At 39.6% G+C, this 25597-nt stretch overlaps 1 protein-coding gene across 12 annotated transcripts in view; it reads left to right on the top strand.

The window, feature by feature from the left end:
* kirrel3b (kirre like nephrin family adhesion molecule 3b) overlaps positions 1-25194 on the top strand; it is a 162332-nt gene extending 137138 nt beyond the window's left edge. For 3 of the 12 annotated variants that reach the window (XM_044202828.1, XM_044202821.1, XM_044202823.1), the window contains 10 exons: positions 1816-1964; positions 2138-2265; positions 2790-2916; positions 9922-10022; positions 15343-15553; positions 17078-17185; positions 17673-17756; positions 18055-18170; positions 18872-18958; positions 20366-25194. In XM_044202828.1, coding sequence (XP_044058763.1) covers positions 1816-1964; positions 2138-2265; positions 2790-2916; positions 9922-10022; positions 15343-15553; positions 17078-17185; positions 17673-17756; positions 18055-18170; positions 18872-18958; positions 20366-20827 — 1573 coding nt within the window. In that variant the 3' untranslated portion in view covers positions 20828-25194. The remainder of the gene's footprint in view (positions 1-1815; positions 1965-2137; positions 2266-2789; positions 2917-9921; positions 10023-15342; positions 15554-17077; positions 17186-17672; positions 17757-18054; positions 18171-18871; positions 18959-20365) is intronic. The other 9 variants (XM_044202822.1, XM_044202833.1, XM_044202825.1 and 6 more) reach the window with 7 other exon arrangements.
* Positions 25195-25597: the final 403 nt, after the last annotated feature.

Genomic DNA, 25597 nt, shown 5'->3' on the forward strand with positions numbered 1-25597 from the left:
TTATTTGTGATGTGACCGAAAGCTCTAGAACAGCTACTTAATGGACCTTGACGAGAGATTGTTTTGTCGGCTGCTGTTTCCAAGAGCAAGAATTAACTTTGAAACTCAACTTTTCCAACATGCTCGGTAAGAAAATAGAAATTTGAACAAATGGGATAACTCCATTTGCTGATGAAGATCATGTTATATGACTGAAAACTCCAGAACAGTCCATTAAATGAACCTTGAGGAGAGATTGGTTTGTCAAAGCTGACGTCAAGAGTGAACTTTGAACTCATCACCAGTGTAATTCATAGCATGATCAGCATCATCATCTTGTTGTCATCATCGTCCTCATCATCATCATCCTCTTCATCATTATCTTTTTTTTTTCTCTTCATCATTATCATTGTTGTCATCATCCTAATCATAGTCTTCATCATGATTACCAGAACTATCACCAGTGTAATTAATATCATCGTCATCATCATCTTTGTCATCATCGTCATATAAACAGCAGCGGAAACATTCATAATGGTATTCATATTCAGTGACACACTGCTATGAACATCAACAGTCATCATCATTAACATAATGGTTTTCACATTCTTTTAATCTTTCAATATGCAGCATGCACATGATTTCCTGTGCTAATATCTTGGGGATATGATAATATGCTACTCAAAGAATGAGACTACATATAAAGTGTGCATAATCTATCCTGTCCCAAGGCTATCAAGGGTATGCATCTGTTCATACCCACTGACACACAGACACACGGACACTATACTACTACCACTGGATCAGACAGGCCAAAAGCACCCGTCTGCCTTATTTTCAACATTTTTGGAAACACAGGTGTTGCAGAGCTCTCAGCTGTATCATTGTCACACAAGAACACAACTCTGAAAAGATCTACTGCTGGAAAAAAAAACCCATGAAGCTCAATTAGAATTCTGCTTCACTTCACTTACCGATTGAATGAGGTAATCTGTTCTCATTTAAATGATAGCATTTCAGTCAAGCATGGGGCCAGCTTAGTCATGGAAAACAAATGAGTTTCCTATCCCGTGAAAACTGCTCTCAGTACTGGCAGGAATATAAAATGGAGACAGGCTCCGGTTCTGTTGTCATTGTTTTCATTTGCTACATCAGCATGCAGCCACATCTCTATTGTGGAGGATGGCAGCGTTTAAATGCATGATGCATTGTGTGTCCCACAGCACCGTCTAAATTTTCCAAAGAGACCCAAGACATCCACAGATGCCTTCGCTTCACTTTTATAAATGGGCCTTGTCTGTTGTAGCAGCAGAGAGCCATCCACACCATGCAGAGCGAGACGTCGTGGCCCGTGACATCATAAAAGTCTCACGTAAACACGACGGGAGTGTCTGAATCCCTGTCACAAAAGCTTGTCATTCACAAACACAAACAGATGTTCTTTATGTGATCCCGTGTCAATTTATTAACATCAGCTGTTGCGTTTAATACAGTATGTGTCAACCAACGTCTTCATAGGTGGGGGGAGCTACCCATTTGTCATTCTGTGATTTGTTTTTCTTAGCTGGCACTCTGTGCTGCACTCTCTGCCTGGCGTAATGAGAAACGTGCTGTCTGCTCTGAGTCGCCAGGGAGCTTGTCACAGCATGGAGGGCTGCCACAAAAATACGCTGAAGCCTGCAGAGAGAACCTGCCCCAGAATTATGATTTATTCACACAAAAGAATTCTATTGACATAAGGAGGTGTGAAAACCTGTCTAAATGCCTTTTCCCCTTTTCCTTCATTTTTCCATTTCTTCCATCTTTCCTTTCTCTACCTTCTAATCCTCTCACCAGGTGGGCCAAAGGAGGAAGTATAATCAAGGAGGTCTCTGGAGACACATATGAGGTTATTGTGGACCACTCCTTCTTTACAGAACCCGTTTCCTGCGAGGTTACCAACCCTCTTGGCAGCACCAACATCAGCCGCAATGTTGACGTCTACTGTGAGTGGCTTCTTAAGGAAGACTGCCTTTCAGTAATGCCAGCAACGTGATAATGCATGGTTATGGATTTTTACTGTCTATATTTTGACGCTGAGCTCCAAGAGCTGGTGCCACCGCAGCTGATGCTTCATTATGGATGAATCATAGACAGTTAATGGTGTTTATTTCAACAGTCGGTCCTCGCATGGCTGCAGAGCCTCAGTCCTTGCAGGTGGACCTTGGATCAGACGCTGTGTTCAACTGTGCCTGGACAGGAAATCCCTCTCTTACCATAGTGTGGATGAAGAGGGGATCTGGAGTGGTGAGTATACTGAGTTGCACTGCTACCAAGTATGATTTATAAACAGTCACATACTGTGGCTTACAATAGATTCAAAGCTGCTTTTCTCTGATAAAGCCTGTATTTGACACATTCTATTGTTTCAGGACCTCCATGACCTATTCAAAGTACTTTGGGTAGTTATTTGATGTCATAGTCATGTGCTTTGAAAAATGTCCACTAAGACCTAAGGTTTTGAGGCCATTATAGTCCCAGCCTCTAGGTGACCTGCTCTCACACAAGATCTGTTGATTTGATCCACGAATTCAGTTTCATTTCACCTTTCCTTTTGTCAACATCAAAGGCCAAAGCCAACCCCTTTACTCCACTGAGCTCAGACCCTAAATTGGATTTTAATAATTGAGGAGAGGTGCCCTTTAAGGTAATAAATGGTCCATGTGCTGACTTTCTTTTTTCCCATAGAGCTGCCTTTTAGTTGCTAACTCAGATGCGAAGGTGCCTTTGCTGTCATTGCATTTGATGATCTTTGGCTTTTTTTGCTGCAGGTTCTTAGCAATGAGAACCTCCTGACTCTGAAATCTGTGAGACAGGAGGATGCTGGGAAATACGTTTGTCGTGCTGTGGTCCCACGTGTAGGAGCAGGGGAGAAGGAGGTTTCTCTCACTGTCAATGGTAAGCTGTATTATTGACATTTCTTGTCTTTCACACAAATAGGCCTAGATGCACACCCACAAAGTTTTCAAATGCATGCACATACAAGTGTGAATCTTGAGGTCTGGGGTCAACGGTGGCAAGAAGAAAGCAATTTGTCACAGGAGTCAGTATTCTGCCTCCTCTGTGGTTTACAAAAGCCTTCCGTCTGTAAAACTTCCAACAGAATATGCAGCTTTATTTCTCTCATGTAGTCCTTTTTTTAGTATAGCAGTTTCTTGGGGACACGGTTAATTTTACCAGACATATATACAGGGGTATAGTAACAAAACACAAGCCATGAAACACACACACACACACACACAAAGCACAAAGCACAAGGATGTGGCACGTAGCTTGCCCATGCAAATAAATTTTCCTGACAAAGGTAAGTCCTGTCAAGATATGGTCGCACATCTCATAAACAGGTGAAATGTACCTAAATGCTAATTATATTCTGCATGAGTCACAGGGAAGCTGCCTTTTCTGAGGCACTGACTGACTAATGAATACCAGCCTTGGTGGGAGACCGGGCAACTCTCAAACAAATGACTTCATTATCAGTGCTTGATATTCAGGGAGCATGCTTCGGTGTGGCAGAGGTTCTTAGTTGTGGAATTTGCATGTCTCTTATTTTCCCCCATGTTCATGTGAGAGAAACCTGGGCCAATAAGAAAAAAACAACAAAACAAGAGAGGGTTTTAAGAAGCTGGCGAGATGATGTTGAGTTAATGCTGACAGTGTATCATTGCACATTTCAAAAGCTAACAAAAGAGTTTGCCTGTAAGCAAACTGGTGCTGATTTGGGGATGAAGATACATCAAGTAGCGAACAGTGTGTGTAAAGATTTTCTTTTCAAAACCTAGACGTTAGCTTTGCATATCAGAGAGAGTGGGATACCAGTATTCCCTCCAGCACAAAATCAGAGCCATGACTTTCTCTGAACTGCAATGAGCCCCCCCCATCCATCTCAGCCAGGAATTCGGTTGAAATCAAGGCAGAAAAGGCGTAAGGAAAAATCATGACTAATTCTATTGTCTCAAATTCTGTTGAAAGCAAGCTATACTGCCTATACTGGCATCCTTTCTGCAGCCTTATATGTAAACAGAATACAAAATATCCAACGTAGCAGTTTATTTTGATGCATCTCTTTTCTGCTCATGTTACTATTGAGATTGTGTTGTTTTCGAAAATGATGCCATGAGAGAAAGAAGATGGATTGTTTTAATAAAGATTAGATTGATAACACAACACAACTCTGCGCACACTGGGAAACATACAACAAAGCTGAAATGGCATGTTTGTTTAGTCTCTAAAGACTTAATTCAAGCAAGTTCTGGATGTCTTCTAGTCTTTATTTGTTCATATTCTTCCTCTCTTCTTTTCCGTCTTGCACCTCCCTGCCTGAATTGGTATTTGACATTCAAAAGCCTCCTTCCTTTTTACCCTTCTGAATAATTGAAATTCTTCTCTTTTTTCCAAACCACATGAGGAATCTTGAATCATTTCTTACCCGGTCCTTAAGGCGAATCAGATTGTCAAACGTGCAAACACTACGGTTGAAGTGATGGCGTGTGGGAGGTTCTCTCCTGAGGTTCATTGATTGTCCTATGCCACTGTCTCAACTGTAGATGAATGTGAGCGCTCCTTACCTCTCATCAGCTAATAAGCCCGACATCACTGACAGTCAGCAGGACTCAATTGATTCTGACAATGAATAACTAACATAATGGATGAGCAAGCTTTTGGGGAGGATGACCACGATACAGTAAATAACAGGCAATGTTGTGCAAGTATTCACGATGCAATGGTGTCTACTGCACATTTGAATGTTTCTTTGCTGCTTGTTTTCTCTGCGGTTATCCCCCAATTCCTTAATGCCATCATTTAAATTACATGTGTTTATAATTTGTGATTCCCTCTGTCTCTCTCCTCTCCGCCGTTGTGTGTCACTGGCTCCCACTGTGGGATACCACATAGACATGAGGATTCCTGCTTTCCCTGGAGAAGAATGTAATTTAATTATAATCAAACAGCTAGCAGGGGAGACAGTTTGCATTTAAGTCACTAATGGATACATATTGCTTACTCTAGTCAAACATTTTCAGAATGGAAAGCTCCTCAGAATTCCATATGCGGTCGTCATGTGGCTTCATGTGAAGAGGGGCTGTGCACGCTCATGCGTGTGATTATTTATATAGCATACAATAAAAATGCATGGCTTTTTTTACAGTCCTGCAGACGATGGAATTGAGAGAAGTTCTCTGGCGTGCTTGAAAGGATTTAGCTTGTGTATACTTAAGGTCCATATATTCATGCAATACTAATTAATATATCCAAGTGTGGGTAGTTCTGTTCAGCCATTTGAGTTTGTGAGTATGTGTGTGTGTCTTTGGGCAAAGCAGTATGTATAATGACACACATACAGTACTTGGGCAGCCTAGGGAGAGAAAGCCCATTACCACAGTAAGGGAGGGGGAGGGCTGGAGAATCCCCCAATATCCCACAGAGCACTGTCTTGTTATAGATCTTTTTTTCTGCTGTTTCTCTTTCTAGACAGCCTTTATGTGCCTAGTTAATTAGCATTCCGGCCTTCTTTAAACTGGAAATGACACCGTATAGGAAAGAAAAGTGCAAATTAATGAAGGAGAAAACTGCATTTAAGATGCAACACATTTCATCTGACCAGCTAAATTTAAGCAGAGTAAAATATGATCTGCAAGACTTTGTGGAAAACTTTGAACTCACTTTTACCATTATATGTACCTGTTACATGCACTGTCTCTACTCAGCTCAGACAATTTTTTTTATGTGTGAAAAATATCTTTAACTTATTCCCTTACCAAGTTAAAAAAGCTAGGATTGGGGTGAAGTTTTCTAACAAGATGGTTCATTCAGAAGTTTAGGCTTGTTCACACAGGCTCATGTGATTTTTGGAGCACAACAGCTTTGAGGTCAAGAGCTCCAAGGTGTCCTCTGTCTGTCCAGGGAGGGCATAATGGTTGTCCTCCTTGGTACAACCAATTAAGTGGAAAGGAAGTCTAGAAATAAACAACCAGCACATTAGAAATCAGTTCCCACTGACAATAATCAATGGGTTTCAACTGGGGTCTTAATCTGGTCAAATAATTAGGAACTCACATTACAGATATAATTTCAGTAAATAAAGGCTGCTAAAAAATATACCTGTTAACCGAGAGGGATTGGACCTTATATTTAAAACTATAGGACAAAACAACTTTTTTTCACGCATTAATATTATCAAGGATTTATTTATGATATTGTTGTGTCTTTGCATGTCCTTGTCATTGGCATGTGTTTGGCATCATGAATTTGCCATTGAGAACAAATAAGATCCTTCATAATGTATTGTAAAGCAATCTCATCTTCATTCCTCAAGAATGTTCTCCACAAAACACAATTGTTGACATTGCATTGGCTAATCACTTGAAGACTATTGTTTCTATTTAAAATAGATAGTTGTATTCATAATGCAAGCAAGAGGCTCTCCAGTGTGGTATTATAATTGTGTATATTGTTATTGAGGCAGAATCATACTTCTTATGTTGTTCTGTTAATGTGACCATATACCGCAAAGACTCTTTTTGTAAATACTTACTGAAATTGTGCTTTCAGCACCCTTCAAAAGTTGCAAATTTGGATAAAGCAATTGTGGCTAGATAATAAAATTATTACTGTTTCTGGCCTGTGCCATCTGTACTGAGTTATTACTGTAAATGTATTTCACAGTGTGAAGTGAAGACAGTATGGCTCACACTGCATGTCCTGTTGTAAAGATGTATTGAGCCAATGCAGGCACATGTGGTGAGGCTGTCAGAGCATTCAGGGTAGTAAAGTGTGTATTTCTGCAGAAGCTAAACATGATGGCTACCTCAGCTGACCAATTAGCGATGAAGATGAAATTATTTGTGAAATCCAATACCATGACAAATGCCAGTGTACGGTGAGGAGCTATTCACTGAATTTGACAAAAAAACGTGTATTGGATTAGAATTGCATACCCCATCTTTAATGTAATATAGCAGTAATATAGAGTTGAAATATAACAGCAGGAAGATTACTCTAATATTAGCAATAAAGATTCTCCCCCAGCCTTACAGTCACACAGAGTATATAGACTAGCAATGTAACCACGTATTAACAATATTCTCTCTCTCACTAACCAAATTGTATCTTATTACACTTTTCTCTTATGCGTGGACACATTACAGTGTGACTGGGCTGTGTGATACAACTAAAAGAGTTATAAGATATAAGAGTTATATTGTAGAGTTTAATATTCAAAATCTTCATTGGAGCAATAATCTTATGGAAATCATGTGTCCACTATTTGTTTGCATCATCAGAGTTTTCCATTTCAAATGTTTAAACAAGTGGCTATGCATTTACACTCTGGTTGGCAGCTTCAACATATAGACAGGATCTCCACACCATGGATTTCTTCAGTTTCAGTTGTCCTGTAGCTTTTGTGGGCTCTCTTTTATCACAAAAGAAAACAGAGAAATCAAAAGAGGTGCGTTGACGTACTGTCAAGCTTTTGTTCAAAGTGGAGGCCTCAATTTAGGAAGCCCTGGCCTTTTGACACCCACACAGATATTGTGTAATCATATTGCAATGTCCACTCCAGAGTTAACACCTCCTCAAATGAATGAGCGAAAGATTGTGGCCAACATTTTGATTACCTCCCCTGCTGCTAACATTGATGTTGTAGTGCCACCCACCTCCCCGCTACCAATTGTTTGTGCTCTGATCACATAGTGTGAGTAGCAAACACGTACTCACACACACACACACACACACACACACACACACACACACACACACACACACACACACACACACACACACACACACACTTTCAACCCAGGCTGAGTCTGTGAGATAAAGCTATCTAATTGTATTCCTCATTTGCAGTTCTGATGCATTGAATAGATCCTCCCCAGCCGCTACCACACCACACCAGGCCTTTAGCAGCCTGCAAGCAATTGATCGTGCAGTGTTTTGACAGTTGTAGCTCATACGAACCACATACTTACGTTTGATCTCCTAATCACAAGTTAGTCCATGCACACTGCACATAAAAATGTCCTTAAATGAACTATAGCACATACATGCTGTACTAATATTATCACTCAATGTTGTCAAACCAGTGAAAGAAGGGGAACATCAATATATTTTTCTTACATTGTCTGCAGCATTCATTCTGCAGCAGTAGCAGCCTTCCAGCATACTCCAGTTGCATACCAAGACACCATCTGGCAAAGTCTCATTAAAATGCTAATTAATTTTAATAAGAGACAGGTAATAAACTGCAATTATGTATCGTCAGAGAGCGGGAGTTTGAGGGAAGTTGGCAGAGAAGCGAATTGTCTCACTAATCAAGAAGCTGCCTCACTCGCCACCCCCTTAAACCCACATTCTTAACTTTAACCATCACTAGAGACGTGCTTAATGTTTTATTTTAACAGGTTTTTAAGATGGAAACCTTTCCTTGTGTTATTTTTGTGGCAGCATCTCTTCAGAAACCCAGCTTTTATGTCAGTTTGTTTGTGTATTATTTCAAATTGAATTATGTCCACATGATTTTTTCAGAAATGATTGATGATGTCGAGCTGGGTCTGGTTGGGCTTCTGTCTTGTGAGGAGGTCCAAATTCGAAATTGCTGAGTGATGGTGGGAACAGCCAAGCAAGAACAGAGAAAAATTATATCATAAAATTTACAGTTACATAACAAACAGCATAAGACAAATGAACACAAAATCATACACAATCTCAGAAAAATCTAAATGAAACATAAAATCCAGATTAACACCTGTCCTCATACCACTCTTGGTAAACTGCTATGCAATTTAATTTGGAATTATTATATATGAAATAATATAAAAAAATGCTTGGATCACATACAAAACTCCACTATAGTGTTATTATTGAATTGTAATTGCATCTATTTAAATAAACCATTGCTTCTGTACTGCTTTTATGGACAGTTTCTTTCACTTACTGTGAGCTCTTCAGGACCAAAGGGAAAATACACTTGAAAGACAGAATTGGGTCAGGTGTGACATCTTGTCTTCATATTAGTGCTGTCACCTGGTGTGAACAGCCTCCAGACCAGATGGCAAGCAGACCAGTCGTTTAGGCTGAGCTGCCCTTGTCAGGCAAGATCTTGTAGCCTGACCAAGGTTTAACACATGCTGGCTTGAAGTCCATACTTGCAGCTCCTGTTGATTGAACCAACAATGTTTACATAGTTTATAATTCCAATAAAGCCATTCCGTTTAATCAAACTTATTTTGGGAGAAACCTGAATTTTAGAGGTTATAAAAGGTTTATTTAAAGTTAAAATATGAACAGTGAAAAACAATATAAGATAAAACATAATGTTATACATGTACATACTTGATGGATGTCCATTCTCTCTTTTGGATTGTGTATTTATAGAGAGCTGGTGCTTAATGTTAGTTATTTTCTAACCTGGTTCTGGGATCAAATCTACAGCAAGCAAATACATACACTGACACAAGTGTGTCATCTCCCCATGATGGCATTTTTTCTCTTTCCATCTGTGTAGTTGTGAATAGGCTCCAAAGAACTGCTGTAGCACTCTCCAGCGACGTTTATCTCCATGGGAGAAATCAAGCCAGCCATAAATCAACAATTTCTTGATCCAGAATGAGGTCTGGGCCCCCCCTTATGCCCTTCGTTCAGTCCTGGCGTGTCCTTGTGTAGATTGTACCAAGGTATGAGGCGTGTTCATATTGCACCGCAATGCAATCTTCCCCAGGAGTCCCAAATTACTGAACACTTCAGGTGTTACTGCTTGGAACAGGAGAGCAATTAGAGTATAATGTACCACAAAAACTCAATTGAGCAGAATTGTCATATGACCTGAAACTGAAAATGAATTTAATTATTCATGTTTCAATTTCTGTGACTCATCTTCCAACTTTTTTATGACTTTTTCAGGGCCACCGACTATCTCCAGTACACAGACTCAGCAAGCTTTACATGGAGAAAAAGGACAAATCAAATGTTTCATTCGAAGTACACCTCCTCCAGACCGCATTGTAAGTACATCTGGACTACTTTTTCTGATCTCATTTTTGTCTCAACTTTACCTTTAACCCAACTTTGATTTTATTGCATCTGAAACTATAATCATAAATAGGTATTTACAGATCTATGGCACCTGAACAATGCAAATTAGATAATATAATGACCACTCTTTTCACATCTGTGTCTGAAATATAATGCCTGACTGAACTATCGATTTGTTAACTACACACGGACAGCACAAAGAATTTTATAGCATTAGCGTCATCATTTGTTTTCATATGAAAAGGTGGACATGAAACTACAGATTCACCCCTCAATTTCTCATTTAATGCCCACTTATGCTCTGTTAGCACTGATCCCATTAAAATGTATGGACCTTATATAAACAACCTACTCTCTGAGCTTACTTTGTGCTTATTATTAATTTGTGTGTGTGTGTGTTTGCATATGTGTGTGGTTAATTGCCATACTTTGTCATTTAATGTGTGTTTTTATTATATTGATATCCAGCATTAACTAGCAACATAATTAATAACAGGTTTATTTGAGAGGGGTGTCTGTGGAGGCTGAGCTGTTTGTTGTCCTTGTTTATCCTTGATTCCAAACTATTTATTTAAGTATAAGTCCAGCTTTCCTTTCGTTTGCTTTATGTCTACAGAAATTACAGATGTGAAACATAAGATGTCGTTATGTCAAGTCAATTTTGTTTATATAGCTAAAAATCACAAATTTGTCAGTGTGGGTTTTACAGTTTTTTAACATACAACATCATCTGTTCTTAGACCCAAAACTCCACAAAATATTTTAAGAATAAGGGCAAGGAAAGCTCTTCACTTTTGTTATTTTGTATCAATTTGTTTTGTTATTTTACACAATTGTAAGTCAATTAACAGCATTATTTTGCTTAAGAATAAAGTGAAAATTTGAAACATTGTAACACTGCATTTCACCACTCTATTTAGCCATCTGTCTGTTATTGCAAGCTTGAAGTTGAATTGCTTCATTTCTTGGTTAAAAATCTGAAAAAATTAATCATGTAATTCTCACCATAGTCACCCAAAACAAATACAGTCTGCACTATGATGCCTTGAACAAAAGCAGCCACTAAATGGCATGCGTTACATTATCATAGCGCTGCATAAATAAATCCAGTATATGCAAATATCTATTGTTTTCCTACGTTTCTCTCACCACATTACTGCAAGTGTCAACGTCACTTCACATTAGACCATCGTGTGTCAGACCCATCACTTCCTTATACCTAGTATGACTTGCCCCCCCTCAAAACAGTTCAAGATGTTCTGTTCAAGTTGACACCAAATGTTAATTGATTAGAAAAAAAAATGAATATATACATTACATAATAGACTGGGCTTGCAATGATTGGACTAAATTGAAAAAAGTGCTTAACATTACTCACATCCATAAACGATCATACAATATATCCAGCATTCACTCCAGTTTAATGCCTTAGAATCTATTTTGGCCCATTAAGATCCAGTGAAAGGAGTTAGACTTAGTGAGACAGTCAGTTATTTGATATAATACAGTGCTTTTCAAAGAACCCAGACAAAAATTCCAAATACCACCAAATGTATTTTTTTAGTATTTCTATTTAATTATTTTTGCAATGCATGTGCTGCTATGCTATCACAGTGTACACTAAGTGAAACCATTTTAATCAAATATTCTGCTTTAGAAATAGCTTAAGAAATACAGAATTCATTAAAATATTTGGTGTTTTTGCTATTAAGATGTAATCTTTATTTTTATTTAAAAATATTTTTAGTTGTGTTCTTTTTATCATAATTATTTACTGTTTTCAAAATAATGTGCATTGTGTCTTGCCCTACCTTTTTACATTCCTCTAGTTCACAGCAAGCACTGCTCTACAAATAGTTGCTTACAGTCTCCCAATGGCCATATCCAAAAAGCACAGTAATCCAAACATTGCGGTGAGATCTGCCTAGAGTACATGCAATTTGTAATTATCCATTAGACATTAGCTAGGTCTACAAATGCCAGAGATATCTCAGTGAGCTGGCAGCTTGTCAAACAGAGATGATGGCCAGTTAACAAAAACATTTTAACCACATTTTTAACCATAACACAGCGTTCTAAAGTGTTTTAACCATTCACAATAGAATAAAACATATTCTATGTATTCCCACTGATTCATTTCCCTCTGATACTTCTCTGAATCACTGAGTTATTCACAAAATAAAATGAGCTATTGTCCGTGCATTGACACCAGTTACTTATACCACCTTACAACAGAATAAAACCTAACCATCCCTGTATTATTGTATAGTACTGGGTTCATCTATTCATGGTCATCATGTGTCTCCATGGAGATGTGCACTGTTAGCAACATAAAGCTTCATGTCATAGTGAAAGAATCATCCAAGAGCATACTGGCAAAATGACATAATGATTGCAGGCTAGCACCATCTCATTAAACACCTTCCGATGAACTCAAGCACCCACTGAAAGAGGGATTCACTGCTCAACACTTGGTAGCTGTGCAAAGCACATACGTGTGGTGGTTTGGTCAGGTTTAACACTTGAATGCTACAAGTCACTTGTTCAGTCGCTGCCATAACACAACACAGTCTCACAGCAGTTTGTGATAGTCACGGAATTTAATTTTTTTCGTGACACTCAGTACGACTTTCAAATTAAGGTATTTCAATTAGAAGTATCGTTCGTGCCTGCACCACTTTTTTTTTTGTTTTTTGTTTTTTCAGGTCAAGACAGCAATAATAAATATGCAAAGTCTGGTTAGACTTTCAAAATAAAGCTTGCTGAGAAACATTTCAGGTAATGGTCGCAGTTTGTTTAGGTTTAGGCACCAAAACTACTTGGTTAGGTTTAGGAAAAGATCATGGTTTGGGTTAGAATAAATAGGCTACTTCCTTAAAACAATCAATGTTGACTATGGTTTCACACGGGAAACAAACCCCTGTCTTGAACCCCTGCATTTGACTCATCCATTCCTCGTCCCTATGGGTACTTTGGCGCTCTTTATACTACATTTGACCTTATTAGTTTGAATGGTGTGCTGAGTGTCACGAAAATAATGGAAAATTTGTGTCATCGTACATGAATCTATAGATTAAATTTCACGACTATTGTATGAACTGCCAGGGTCAGAGTTAGCTCAGTGTGGTGTCGAACAGGTTTCTGTTCTAGAGAACCTTACAAAAGGAGGTTTCATTGGAAACAGGTTTTATTTATATTGAATAATCCTCACCAACTCATTGTGTGTATTCTTAATGCCAATGTACACTGAATGCATTTCTTACATACTTGGTTGTGAAAGTCCTATCCATACTGTCAGGCGTATCGTAGCAATTGGTCGTGAGTCACGACTGTTTGGGTAGTGGAACATAACATGACAGACAGGCTGAGGAATAACAGAGCAGGAGGGTTTCCTTCTATCTCTTAAAAATCACCATCTTAATAATCTAACCTGTAATAGTTCTCTTCCATAGACTTGCACTGAATTGAACAAGATGAAATTAACAAAGCGCGTCCTGTGTAAGTTCAGTACAGATCACATTTGGTTTCCAATTATGGGACGATTCCAAATTTTAAGGGACAGTTGGCAACCCTAGTAGAGTCTACAGCCATGCTATCAGCTCTGTGAGGCTGTACTCAGGCACAGCGATGCTTCAAGCTAAATGCTAATGCCAGTGTGCTAACATGCTCACAATGAAAATGCTAACATACTGACATTTAGCACTTTAGGTTTATCATCTAGTGTAGCATGCTAGCATGCTAACATTGGTTGGAGCTATTTAGCAGAGATTCAGGAGCAGGACCGTACCTCAATCACACCACCTCCGGCATTCCCATAAATACCCACCTAAACCATCTCCTCCTCTTTCACTCTCGTATTCTGCGTTCCTCCCTCCCACCCCTTTCTTTCTCCTATATTTCCCCTCCTTGCTACTCTCCGTAGGGTCCCGGGGGGGGGGGGTCTGTCATGCCCGGGTGCTACGGCGGATTCCCCACGAAGCTTCCCCACACAAAGCAATAGACAAAAGAAGTACAAGAGTTCAAGCTTCACTCATAATCTTTCGTTTTCATCAATAAATCACTTAAACAAATCTGTAGATGGTGTGGTTCTTGCTAGTGAACTTATTATCACGTCATTAGTTTGGTCATAAACTAAATGGTAAATGGACTATACTTATATAGTGCCTTTTCTTTCTGACTACTCAAAGCGCTTCAACTACATAACATAACTGCTCATCAGTTGAAAAAAAGTAATGCATTCACACACACCAAAGGTACAGCCCTCAAGAGCAATTTGGGGTTCAGTGTCTTGACCATGGGCACTTTGACATGTGGGCTGGGGGAAGCTGGGATCAAACTGCTGACCTTCCGATTGGTGGACCACCCGCTCTACCACTAAGCCACAGTCGCCCCAAAATTGGACAAATTGAAATTATCACCTTCTGGTGACGCTAGATGAAAAGTTAAAGGTCCAGTGTGTAGGATTAAGTGGCATCTAGCGGTGAAATCACAGTTTGCAACCATTTGAATAACAATCGCATCACCCTCCCCTTCCAAGCGTGTAGGAGAAACTCGCAAAAAACATGAACGGCCCTATCTAGAGCCAGTGTTTGGTTTGTCCATTCTGGGCTACTGTAGAAACATGGCGGTGCAACATGGCGCCCTCTGTGGAAGGGGACCCGGTCCATATGTAGATATAAACGGCTCATTCTAAGGTAATGAAAACACAACAATTCTTACATTCAGGTGATTATACACTAATGAAAGCATACTTATGAATATTATATTCCAATTCTGCCAATAGCTCCTCCTAAATGTTACACACTGGAACTATAAGTCTTGACAATCCATCCAAGTTAGTTAGTTTTTGAGACATTTCACTCAAAACCAAAAATGTCAACATCATGGTGGCACCAGAGGAAAGGTCAGGCGAAGTCAGTAGGCTTTGTCTTCTGGGGACCATGAATGTTTGCACAAAATTTCATTGAAATCCATCCAGTAGTTTTTGTGATTTTTCAGTCTGGACCAAAATGGTGGACCTACTGACAGAACAACAATGTCATCCATACAGCCAAACTGCTAGCTTGGCTACAAACTTGCAAAGCGTTTTATTAAATGTGTTGAAAGCTAAATTTTTACATGGAAATTCAGTCTGTTACTGCCCTCTTCTGTTATATCCCTCCTGTGCTTATACGTTTCTATGTGTCTCCTTGTGCACTTACTTGTAGAACAACAAAACATTCACTACAGCACTAATAGTGGTCAAAATTTCACAAACATACCACCTCTTTACCCTGTGTCTTTTCTCAGGCCTGGTCATGGAAGGAAACTGTGTTGGAGTCTGGAACTTCCGGCCGCTACACTGTTGAAACCGTCACCACAGAAGAAGGAGTAATCTCCACACTCACCATGAGTAACATTGTCCCGGCAGACTTCCAGACCATCTACAACTGCACTGCGTGGAACAGCTTTGGCTCTGACACCGAGATCATACGCCTTAAGGAACAAGGTGGGAGCCAAGGTTCGACAGGTTCCACCTTACTCTTCTTCAAATCACATGACTGTGGTTTTCTAGATAGTGATAGATAAGAGATTGTGACAAAGCTGTAGTGTGTGTGTGCATCACCGTGGTTGTGCCTGACCTGTGTCTGTGAGCTTGTGACTGTACATTTTAGCATTTGTGTGTTTGTGTGTAAATGTGCTTTTGTGTATGTGTGTAAGTATGCATGAGACAGGATTTCATAACAAATTAATCTGTGTCATCTGTGATAATAATGTTGATGCACAATAACAAATAAAAACAACAAATATTTAATTGATGTATTAAATTTTAGTTGTGTATGATCAATGGACACATTCATTTTAGTATATTATATGGTACATTTTTATTTTGATACAGCAGTTATGTATACAGAAACACCATTTAATTTTTTTTTTTCAAATTCTATCAGAAATAAGTTGTTCAAAATTGACATTTTATCAATTTGGAACCGCAAGATGGTAATACAGAGTCACACTCCATGGCCTAAATTCTGAAACGTTTGATGTACAGTAAATGTGATGATGACAGATAAATTCTTGACAAATTCATTTTCTGGGTTAACATAAAGTGCAACTCCCTGGTAATTTGAACTGGTGACCCTTAGCATACACTGCACCCTGAATATAAATATACTGTGCCTCCTGCTTTCTTTAAATGAAAGACAATGTAAACATTCTCTATTTCTTAAAAAATAATGCTTTTTATCTGTTGACCTTTTCCCCTCTGCCGTAGGGGAAGCTGTGTTTTCTATCCACACAATTGATAAATTATAAGCTGCTTATGTGAAAGTGACATTGATCAATGAAGACATTAAATAGGCTTTAATGATGTGGGGGGAGCACTTGGTTGTTTTGCATTTGTTTAAAATGCGAGAAGGTCATAAATGCAGGCTGGTAACTCAGGTCATTAAAGTGTGCTTTGATGTTGGGGAAGCATATAGATGCAGGTTTAATCTCTTCCTAGTCGCACTACAGCATCCTGGCAGAAACAAACAAACAAACATGATTATTCTTAAACTAATTCACACACTCTTGCTCTGTACTCAATGAAAATAAAAGCCCTCATTCTGCCAGCCTAAATGAGTGTAAATTAAAAGTTATTAGACAATAGGATGATGAGACAATATTAGTAGGAAAATGTTTACGCTGATAACAAAAAGTTTGGTAATTAGTTTTTGTTTGAATTTGCTGTAATTTACTATATACAGTACAGAACATTTTTTCTGTCACATTGTGGCTGTGTATTTTTATTGCATGGCCTTGTACTTGAGGGATAATGTCAAAGTCACAGTGATAAAATATAGCATGTATTCCCTTAGTTCCTGTTTGTTGTAGAGACAGAAAAGAGGGAGAGATGAGGAGATCTGGTGCATGTGTGTTCCTGAAAGAGAAAGCTTGGCCTCTACATTATAACTGTGTGCTTTTGTGCACTCTCTGTCATGGACCTGATATTGAATTGAATGTACATTTGAGATGTTTGTTTTCTCTTTGTTGCTCTCTGCAGAATCTCTCCCAGTGGCAGTGATCATCGGCATTGCTGTGGGAGCTTTTGTGGCCCTCATTGTACTAATGGGCACTATTGGAGCATTTTGTTGCACCCGCTCGCAGAGAAGTACGTCTCCTCTTCCATGTTACATCCAGTGAAGCATGCATGCGAAAGTACTGTATTGCCCCCAAGCACACAAGATAAATGTCCATCTATTCAAATGTAGATATTGTTTTCATTAGAACAAATGGGGAAAAAATCTGTTTGGAAGGGTAAATAATTTTGGTTGTCTGCAAATTCTGACTTGAGGAAGTTTTGGACACAAGATAAATTGCTGGAATATTGTGTCACACTTAATGCAAGATCACATGTTTTAGATGGACATCTTTTTGTGGTGCAAAAATAGCCAGATTGTAATAAGGGATCATTTCATGCAATCTCAGTCTGGCTGCATTCGCTTTTGAGGCTATTTACATTCTGCGCTATGTTCACTGCCACCCACCCATGTACAGTACCAAGTGACTCAGGTTAGAGACAGTCAGCCACTGTCTCTATCCAAGAACCAATTTGTGCTACTGGTCCCTTCAGCATGTCTATTGTCTGTATACTACAGAGGAAGCGCACCTGGTTATGCCCTCACTGCCCGTCTCCATCTGTGCTCACCAGAGAGAACTTGCAAGCAAAATTAAGACAGAAAGTAAGACTTTGTTATATGACAGTATCATCAGAATTCTCCAGAATGAGCCACCGTGGAAGGCTGTGTGAGAGTGCATATGTATGCAGAAAAAAGATAATCTTGTGTTGGCAAGAAACAAATGATTAATAATACTTTGTATTGTTTTCGGGAAATGGGGGAGCTCTCACAAACCAAACCCAGGCATCTTTGTTAAATTCTGTAATACTGCAAACTGCAATGGGGGAAATTTTAATGTCAACAAATACAGAATGGTGTTTATCCAGCTTATTGAGATATATGTGTCATCTGTTTCTGCCAGATCTGAAAGGCGTCGTGTCGGCAAAAAATGACATCCGGGTGGAGATTGTACACAAAGACCACAATGCAGCACGAGAAAATGAAGAACACACCTCCATGAAACAACTGATGGTGAGTGTGAGTGTCGCAACATATTGCTTTCCACTTCTTGTTCCTGTTTTCAGAATTGTGTTTATATATATATATATATATATATATATATTTCTTAAGATGACAGTTACATAATGAATTACTAACTACTGGTATTGCTATTGCCTGCAGAATACATTATTTAATTAGCAATGGAAGAACAGAAAGGAATTTAGATTGTACATTTGCTGTAGTCTATATTTATCTATATGATGCCACTAGTCCTATGAACATAACAGATCCCAATACATTGTAACTATGGAGATGCTGATGCATACAGGGTAATCCTACAGTGGGTGTACTTCTGTATCTACTTGCCTTCTAGACGCACAAAGAACTGTTTCCTCTTTGGAACTGTATCAGTGTTTTGGTTTTCATAAAGCTTGCTCCAGGGCTGGGCTATTTGCAGTGTGAGGTTTTGGATTACATTTTCTTTCAAAAACATTTAATACAGCCGGTACTTGATTTTAGTGTAGGGAAATGAGCTTAGTACATAAATGATATTCACGGATACATTATCAATGCTCCCTGCCAGCCCTGAGTGAAGGTGAAACATGTCTCACTGATATTAAAAAAGAAGAAGCGAATAAAAGTGAAATCCTTCCATCTCAAAATGCCTTTTTTCTCTGAGTGGAAGAGTTTTGGATACTACACAGACTTTTAGTATACTTTGCTTGATTTCTATGCAGGTTGAACGAGGAGAGTTCCAGCAGGAATCTGTTCTGAAGCAGCTGGAGGTATTACAAGAGGAAGAGAAGGAGTATCAGCACATTAAGGTACGACTCATGAACAACAACAGCATGAAGGCGTGAACATGGGAGAACGAGAGTAAAAGGTGGTGAGAGAGAGAGAGAGAGAGAGCGCCTTTGGGACAGAGGGTGGTCTTCAACTCTGGGACCAAAATAGCTGAAAAGCATTAATCCCTCCCCTGCTGCACATAAAGGATAAGTCTAGAGGCAAAATGACTCCTGTTAGAGGTCTGATTTGTATTAATTAGTCTCTCATCAAAGGTGGTTCAAAAAAATCAGAGGCTGCTTGGCCCTTAAGCTGTTATTTAAGTTACTTAAGGTGTTACTTATACTATATAGATGGGACTGGACTGGGAGAAGTGCTGAGTATTATGTACGCCGATTTGCTCTCTTTTTCTAACACGTTCTTCAAAGCAACATTCTGTTCCCATTAATGTGCTATCTCTCATATCAAAACCATTGGGACCTGCAGTTAAACTTCTAAACATTTCCAGTCTATTTAGCACAGTCTGTAAATCTTGTCCAAAAAACAAATTCGGACCCGTGCATTTGTCTTCTTGTCCAAGTTGCCGTTAGCTCCCTGGAGTGTGCTTCTGTTGTGTTTGCCTGCTTACCTGCTCCCTCTGGGGCTGCATTTTTTGATCCAAGTTAACGGCAGCATGCATGAGGCTAGAGCAGAGGGGGGACCGAACAAGCGATAAAGGCCAGAAGCAAACAATCGCCCTGTCTGCTGTCTGATAATGACAAGCATAACGAGGATCCTCTCAGGTTGTCTCTCTCATTTTCCCATTATGAGCGTTCTTCTTTTGGGATTTGCCACCACGCTCACTATGCTTGACATTCACATCCTTTCACACAAGGACATTAAAAAACGCACACACACACACACACACTCATGCCCTAACTGGACCCTTAGCAACAGCACGGTGCCTGCAGCCTAGCAGACAAACAAGTGGCACAGCTGAAGCCTCAGAAGCCATTTCAGTGCATACATGAAATCACAGACACTACAATCCATTTAGATCCAATTAAAACTGGTATGTGAATGAACTTTGCAGTGACACGTTGGATGCTAAACTATGAATCATCAAGGCCCGCTTAATTAGCAAGAAATATGATTTTAAGGTTAGCATGGGGGCTGACTAAATCCTAACACTAAGCACTGTTTTTAAATTTTCTTGTGATATATATGGCAGCCTATTCCCTTATTTATTCAGACATTTGAAAGGTAATTACTGCCAGAATGACCTTGGCTCCTGTTGGGCTTTGAGAAGAATACGCGTAAATGCACATCAACAAGGAGATGGTTTGCTTTTTCTTTTCTCCCTCTTTTTCCTATTTCAATATGCTATTACGTGTAGCCTATAAAAATTGCAAATATATAATAATAATAATGACAATAATAAGAATCTTTCTTTCCTGTGCTTCCAATAGGACCCTACAAATGGTTACTACAGTGTCAATACCTTTAAGGAGCACCACACGCCTACCATGGCTGGGAATCAGTCCACTGAGGTGAGGAACCCCACCAACACAGGTACCCTGGGCAAGCAGCGGGTACCGACAGGCATGTCTTTCACCAACATCTACTCCACTCTGGGAGCAGGTCCCAACCGTCTGTACGACTACAGCCAACGCTTCGTGCTGGGCATGGGCAGCAGCTCCATCGAGCTGTGCGAGCGGGAGTTCCAGCGCGGCTCACTCAGCGACTCCAGCTCTTTCATTGACACGCAGTGTGACAGCAGCGTCAGCAGCTACAGTAAGCCGGACGGCTACGTGCAGTTCGACAAAGACAGCAAGGCATCAGCCTCCTCCTCCTCCCACTATTCCCAGTCCTCCTCGCAGAACTCAGACCTCACCCGGCCGCTCCAGAAGCGCATGCAGACCCACGTCTGACCACCAGGGAGGGAAGGTGTTTGAACGGGGTGTAACAAGCAGCCAGGATTGTAGAACTGTCACAGGATCAGCACCCAGGAGCCCCTAAAGTAACAATGTTACTGTTTCCTCTGGACACCTTGAGATGCAGGGGCTGGTTGGCTTTAACACACTGTGGGACTTGTTCAGACTTCTCAATGTCCCAAAAAGTGGATCAAGAAGCCTTATATTTCCCTCATGCTTAACCCATCAACCGCCTCCTTTTTCAACCCATAATTAGAATTGTGCCACAGAGAGGTTATTTGCCAACACAGAGACAACACAAGTTGGTTTCTGCTGTGGGATGGTTAGCAGAGGGCAGGAATACCACAAAGGCTTTTTGTGACAATCAGCTCCCTTGGCAAAGACCAATTTTTTCCTTTTGAAGATTGTCATTCATAAAAACTCAGCACGAACGGCACGATAATGAGTACGAGCCAATGTCCTGCTGCTCTCTTGTAGTTTGAAGCACAAATATGAATGTGCATGTGGTTTTTAAAGCGTTAACTCTTACCCCCTTCAAGCACTGTATGTTAAGCTTTCTTGTTGAAACTGGTCTCCTGTGTAGGTGATAGAAAACTTTCTCCATGTGCCCACAGACGTCGTGAACATTTGAAACAACAGCTGTTTTTCCTCTCCGCAGCAGTATCTGGGCCACAGAGCTGGGCTGATAAAGAGGGGCTGAGATCTAATTTTAAATCCCTGAGTCATTATTTTACTGTGGCACTCTGCGATAAAGAATATCAGTGTACATATGTGACTGTAATTTCTTTTTAACATCTAATTTCTGACTGTTTTTCGTCATGGAGGACTCTAAATGAAACATGAGCGCCTCTTCTTGTCCATATCTACTTTGCCTTGAGGGTCTGTTTGAACTTTGTCAATACAAACTTTGACTAAGCGAGCTAGACATACACTATCTGCTCTTCTGTTGATGGAGAGTTGGATCCTCCATGGTGTTACCGCACCAAATCCAGCTCTATGGCATGCAGCAGGAAAGCTCACAAACTGCAACATGTGTTGTACTTGTGAGTTTCTCCTGCTAACGCCGCAGATCATCAGCCATATACTTGAGGGTGTCTGTTCAATGAAATGTAAACATTATATTTTAGCTGAGCTTCTTACTGTGTGGTTATCCCACTGCTATTGTCAATATCATTGTTGACACTGGGGCTTAGTGCATTCTGACTGCATACCTACCTGTGATCGTGCTGGTCATCAAGGGACATGAAAAGCAAATTTAGAAAATGTGTTTTATTTTGCTTCCTGCTGTTCATTTTTGGCTACGTTGGAGCTGATGTTGGCACACTGACTCTTTTCAAGTGCATCGTTTTATTTTGTCCTGTTCTGCACTGTATGTGACATATATGAAATTGGATTTATTATTTAATCAATGACACTGTACTTGTTTTAGTTCAGAGTAGAGACAGAGAGTAGTGATTTAACTTGCAGCTACAAAAACACTCATACTACGTACAATTTCAAAGTGAGCCTGTTGTCAGAACTGTTGTAGTCATGCATTGTACATGTTTTGTGGCAGAACACAAAGACTGGGAAGTTTTGCTTTTTTGCAGCACCAAACACAAGGAATCCTAATGCAGGTTTGTGCATAGTGCAGATACTGTAAAGCAACTGGGCAAAAATATTGAATCTTTAGTCTAACCTGGATGCTACTACGCACCACACTATGTCCAGTTAAATAAGATATAAACCCAACAAAGTTTGTGATCAAAACTCATTGTTGTCTCCTTAAAGCAGGCTTTAACTGATAAGGGCAACCCTTTACAGTAATCATAGATCCTTTCTGTAACAGCCGCAGTTGCGTTATACATTACATCACATTTGATTTTAGTCATCAAAAACCTCATATGTCTGTTGGCTTTCAAGGTCTGTTCCAGTCATACTATACTATAGAATCATCTTTTTTGTTATTTGATCAGTTCGTTGAAGGGTAAAAAAGAAGTTCCAGGAAAATAACAGCAGATTACTGTAAAACAGTACTGAAAACAGTGGAACAGTGAAAACAGGTAGCAATATATTTTATCTAATTAGGTAGTTTTTTTAGTATCTTTCTTAGCACAGCAGTCAGTTGGGATGAAGTGATCCTGAATCTGTGAAATCTGCCTCTTAACCCATGAAAAACCAAGCACGGCATTTCCAACAAAAGCAAGTTGTTGTTGTAAGCACTTTACATATGATTATATTCAAAGCATTTGAATGGGGTTTTCCACTTGAGTGGCTGTGGTTTGGGCTCTAATTTTACAAATGGATTGGCGCCCATTGTACAGCTCAAGACAAAAAGCTCTGTTTCAAAGCTGATAATCCAGCTTGGCACTTAGCAGACTGTATATAAATCTCTAATGCTGTCTTTCTCTGTATATAATTTTTCCTGGCTTTTCTTTCTTTCTCAGTCAGATTTCACTATATTAGAGCTCAACAAATCCATGTGGCATCAAAACTGTAAGACAGACAATCATTTTCTCTTTGTTTCCATTCCAAAAATTTCATCAGCCTTACTTGTTTCTCACAAATTACATGAAAGTCTTGTGTGAGCAGTTTCTCTTCCCCCAGATCTTACGGGGGAAACTCACACTCTGTATACCGAGCACACAGGAGGCCATAGGATGAGAAGCTGAGCTTAGCTGGGACAGCTTTGAAGTGAGATGCAGTAAGAGGTTATTATACCTTCAGCCCTTCTGAGAGATGTCCAGATGCCCAGCAATATATTGCATTTGGCACCATGATGACTGTCAAGTATGCTTGTGCCATTTTTTATTTATTTTTCTCAACATTTATGAGTACAGGATGAAATTCTTACCTGGATATTGGCAGTTACAGTGTGATCTAGTTTGAATGCATAGGACAAGATACAGTTTTCATTTATATCATTATTTGTATAAATTATGCATAATTTTACATCCACAGCTTCAGAATTCAAACATGTTCACCATTCAAATCATAATGCAAACATTCAGCATGTCTCTCTCTAAAAACAAAACAAATTTGCTTTCCTGTCCAAAGGGTCCAGTTTTACTTATCTGATGCAGCTCCCGCACTGATCCAAACATAATGCATTTTCCCAGTCCAGAGAATCTGCACACTGCACAGCAAACAGATAAATATTTGATAGGCCAGCCTTCTGTCCCATCCCCCCATGGCAGCAGCTACAGTGGGCATGAGAGTACCAAAGGATGCGAGTGCCATGTCAGTCTTTGGGAATCAAAGCCCATGTGGGGACAAAGTATGCCCTGCTCACCTGCGGATGCCTCTCCGGCTGGTGCTGGCGGCGCCTGTTTGCCTGGCTACAAGCACCGCACAGATGCCAGGGCATAACAGATGAATAAACATAAAGACCCAGAACAATTACAAGGGGTTGCTGCCCTTTCCCTAATAAAACAAAGCAACCCTTTCAGAGCGGAGATTGCAGGGTAGTCTGTTATTCAGAGATGCTACAGACTAGCCTGTATTTCAAAGGTGAGAGACAGAGGTTATGAGCGGAGTAAAGTGAGGAATGGTTGGTAGGCATTTTTAATGTCCAATTTGTTTACTGCACAAAACGTTTTGTTTGGTCTGAATAAACGGGGAAAATTTGGATAAAGAATTGCTGAACATTAGTACTGCCAATATCTCACCTATGCGTGCAAAGGGTGGTTTACATGAGGCTATTTGAAGTCTCCCTCATTGTATGATAGGTGTTACTGTCCATGATGGAACACATTAGAGAAGGTGCCATTTGCAACATTGATCAGAATAACCCTTTCTTTACTGTGTAAATGCTTTCTATCACTCTGTTTCTCTCTTTCTCTCTCACTTCTTTTCTTTTCTACCAATCAATACTTTGTCAGTACTTTAATAACATACAACTGTAAGGACAAAGGCCTGGACTAAATAGTATTTGCAAATAATCCTCAGAGTTTGCTTTAGCTTGCAGGGCATGCCGGGAATCATTGTGGTTTGGTTTGCAGCATACAGAGTACGATAAGTCACAGAAAATTGAAAGATTCACAGAAAAGCATTTGAAAGTCAAATGAGTGCGCTTCTTTGTGATTGGTTGAATTGTTCTGTACACCAAATATTGCAAACCACTTTGCAAATACTATGTGACCCAGGTCTGAAAAAGTACTGACCTTATTCAACTTATTCATTTCAAGAGTTTGTATAAATAGTGAACCATAGTAATGAAAAGACAACATGTAAATTCTACTGAGTAAACCACTATTTTCAGGCAGTGGCCTCCTGTATCTAAAAAAAAAAAAGAAAAATGGTTGTATTTTAACTGTACTGGTCTGTGAATCTATGATGCATTTGCTCTGTATATTTGGAGAATAAAAATGATGTTTGAGTTTGTGTTTATTTTGCACTATTGTCTGTCAGTAAGAATGAATGAGCAGACTGGAGAGTGAGATTCACATGGGATGCTTTTACTACTACATGAACATATAATTTGCTCAGAAATTCAGTGGGATATTTATGGAGACTGAGAGGCCACATTCACAGACTCTGAGCCTTCACAATCCGTTCTGATCAGTGGTCTCACTGAGAGGGAAATAGTACTTTTGTAGATTGGAAATGTTGTGTTAGTTCTGCAAATAGCTCTGTTTTTAACAGCATGTGACAGTTTCGGTTTTACTCTGGTATGCTGTTCATTCTCTGGAATGACCAGCCTTTGTAAAAAAAAACAACAACAAAAAAAAAACAACGACATTGCTAAACAATTAAATCTTAAAAATGAAATTCTCATTAATATTACAA

This window comes from Siniperca chuatsi, linkage group LG7, assembly GCF_020085105.1.
Source record: "Siniperca chuatsi isolate FFG_IHB_CAS linkage group LG7, ASM2008510v1, whole genome shotgun sequence".
Classification (NCBI taxonomy): Eukaryota; Metazoa; Chordata; class Actinopteri; order Centrarchiformes; family Sinipercidae; genus Siniperca; species Siniperca chuatsi.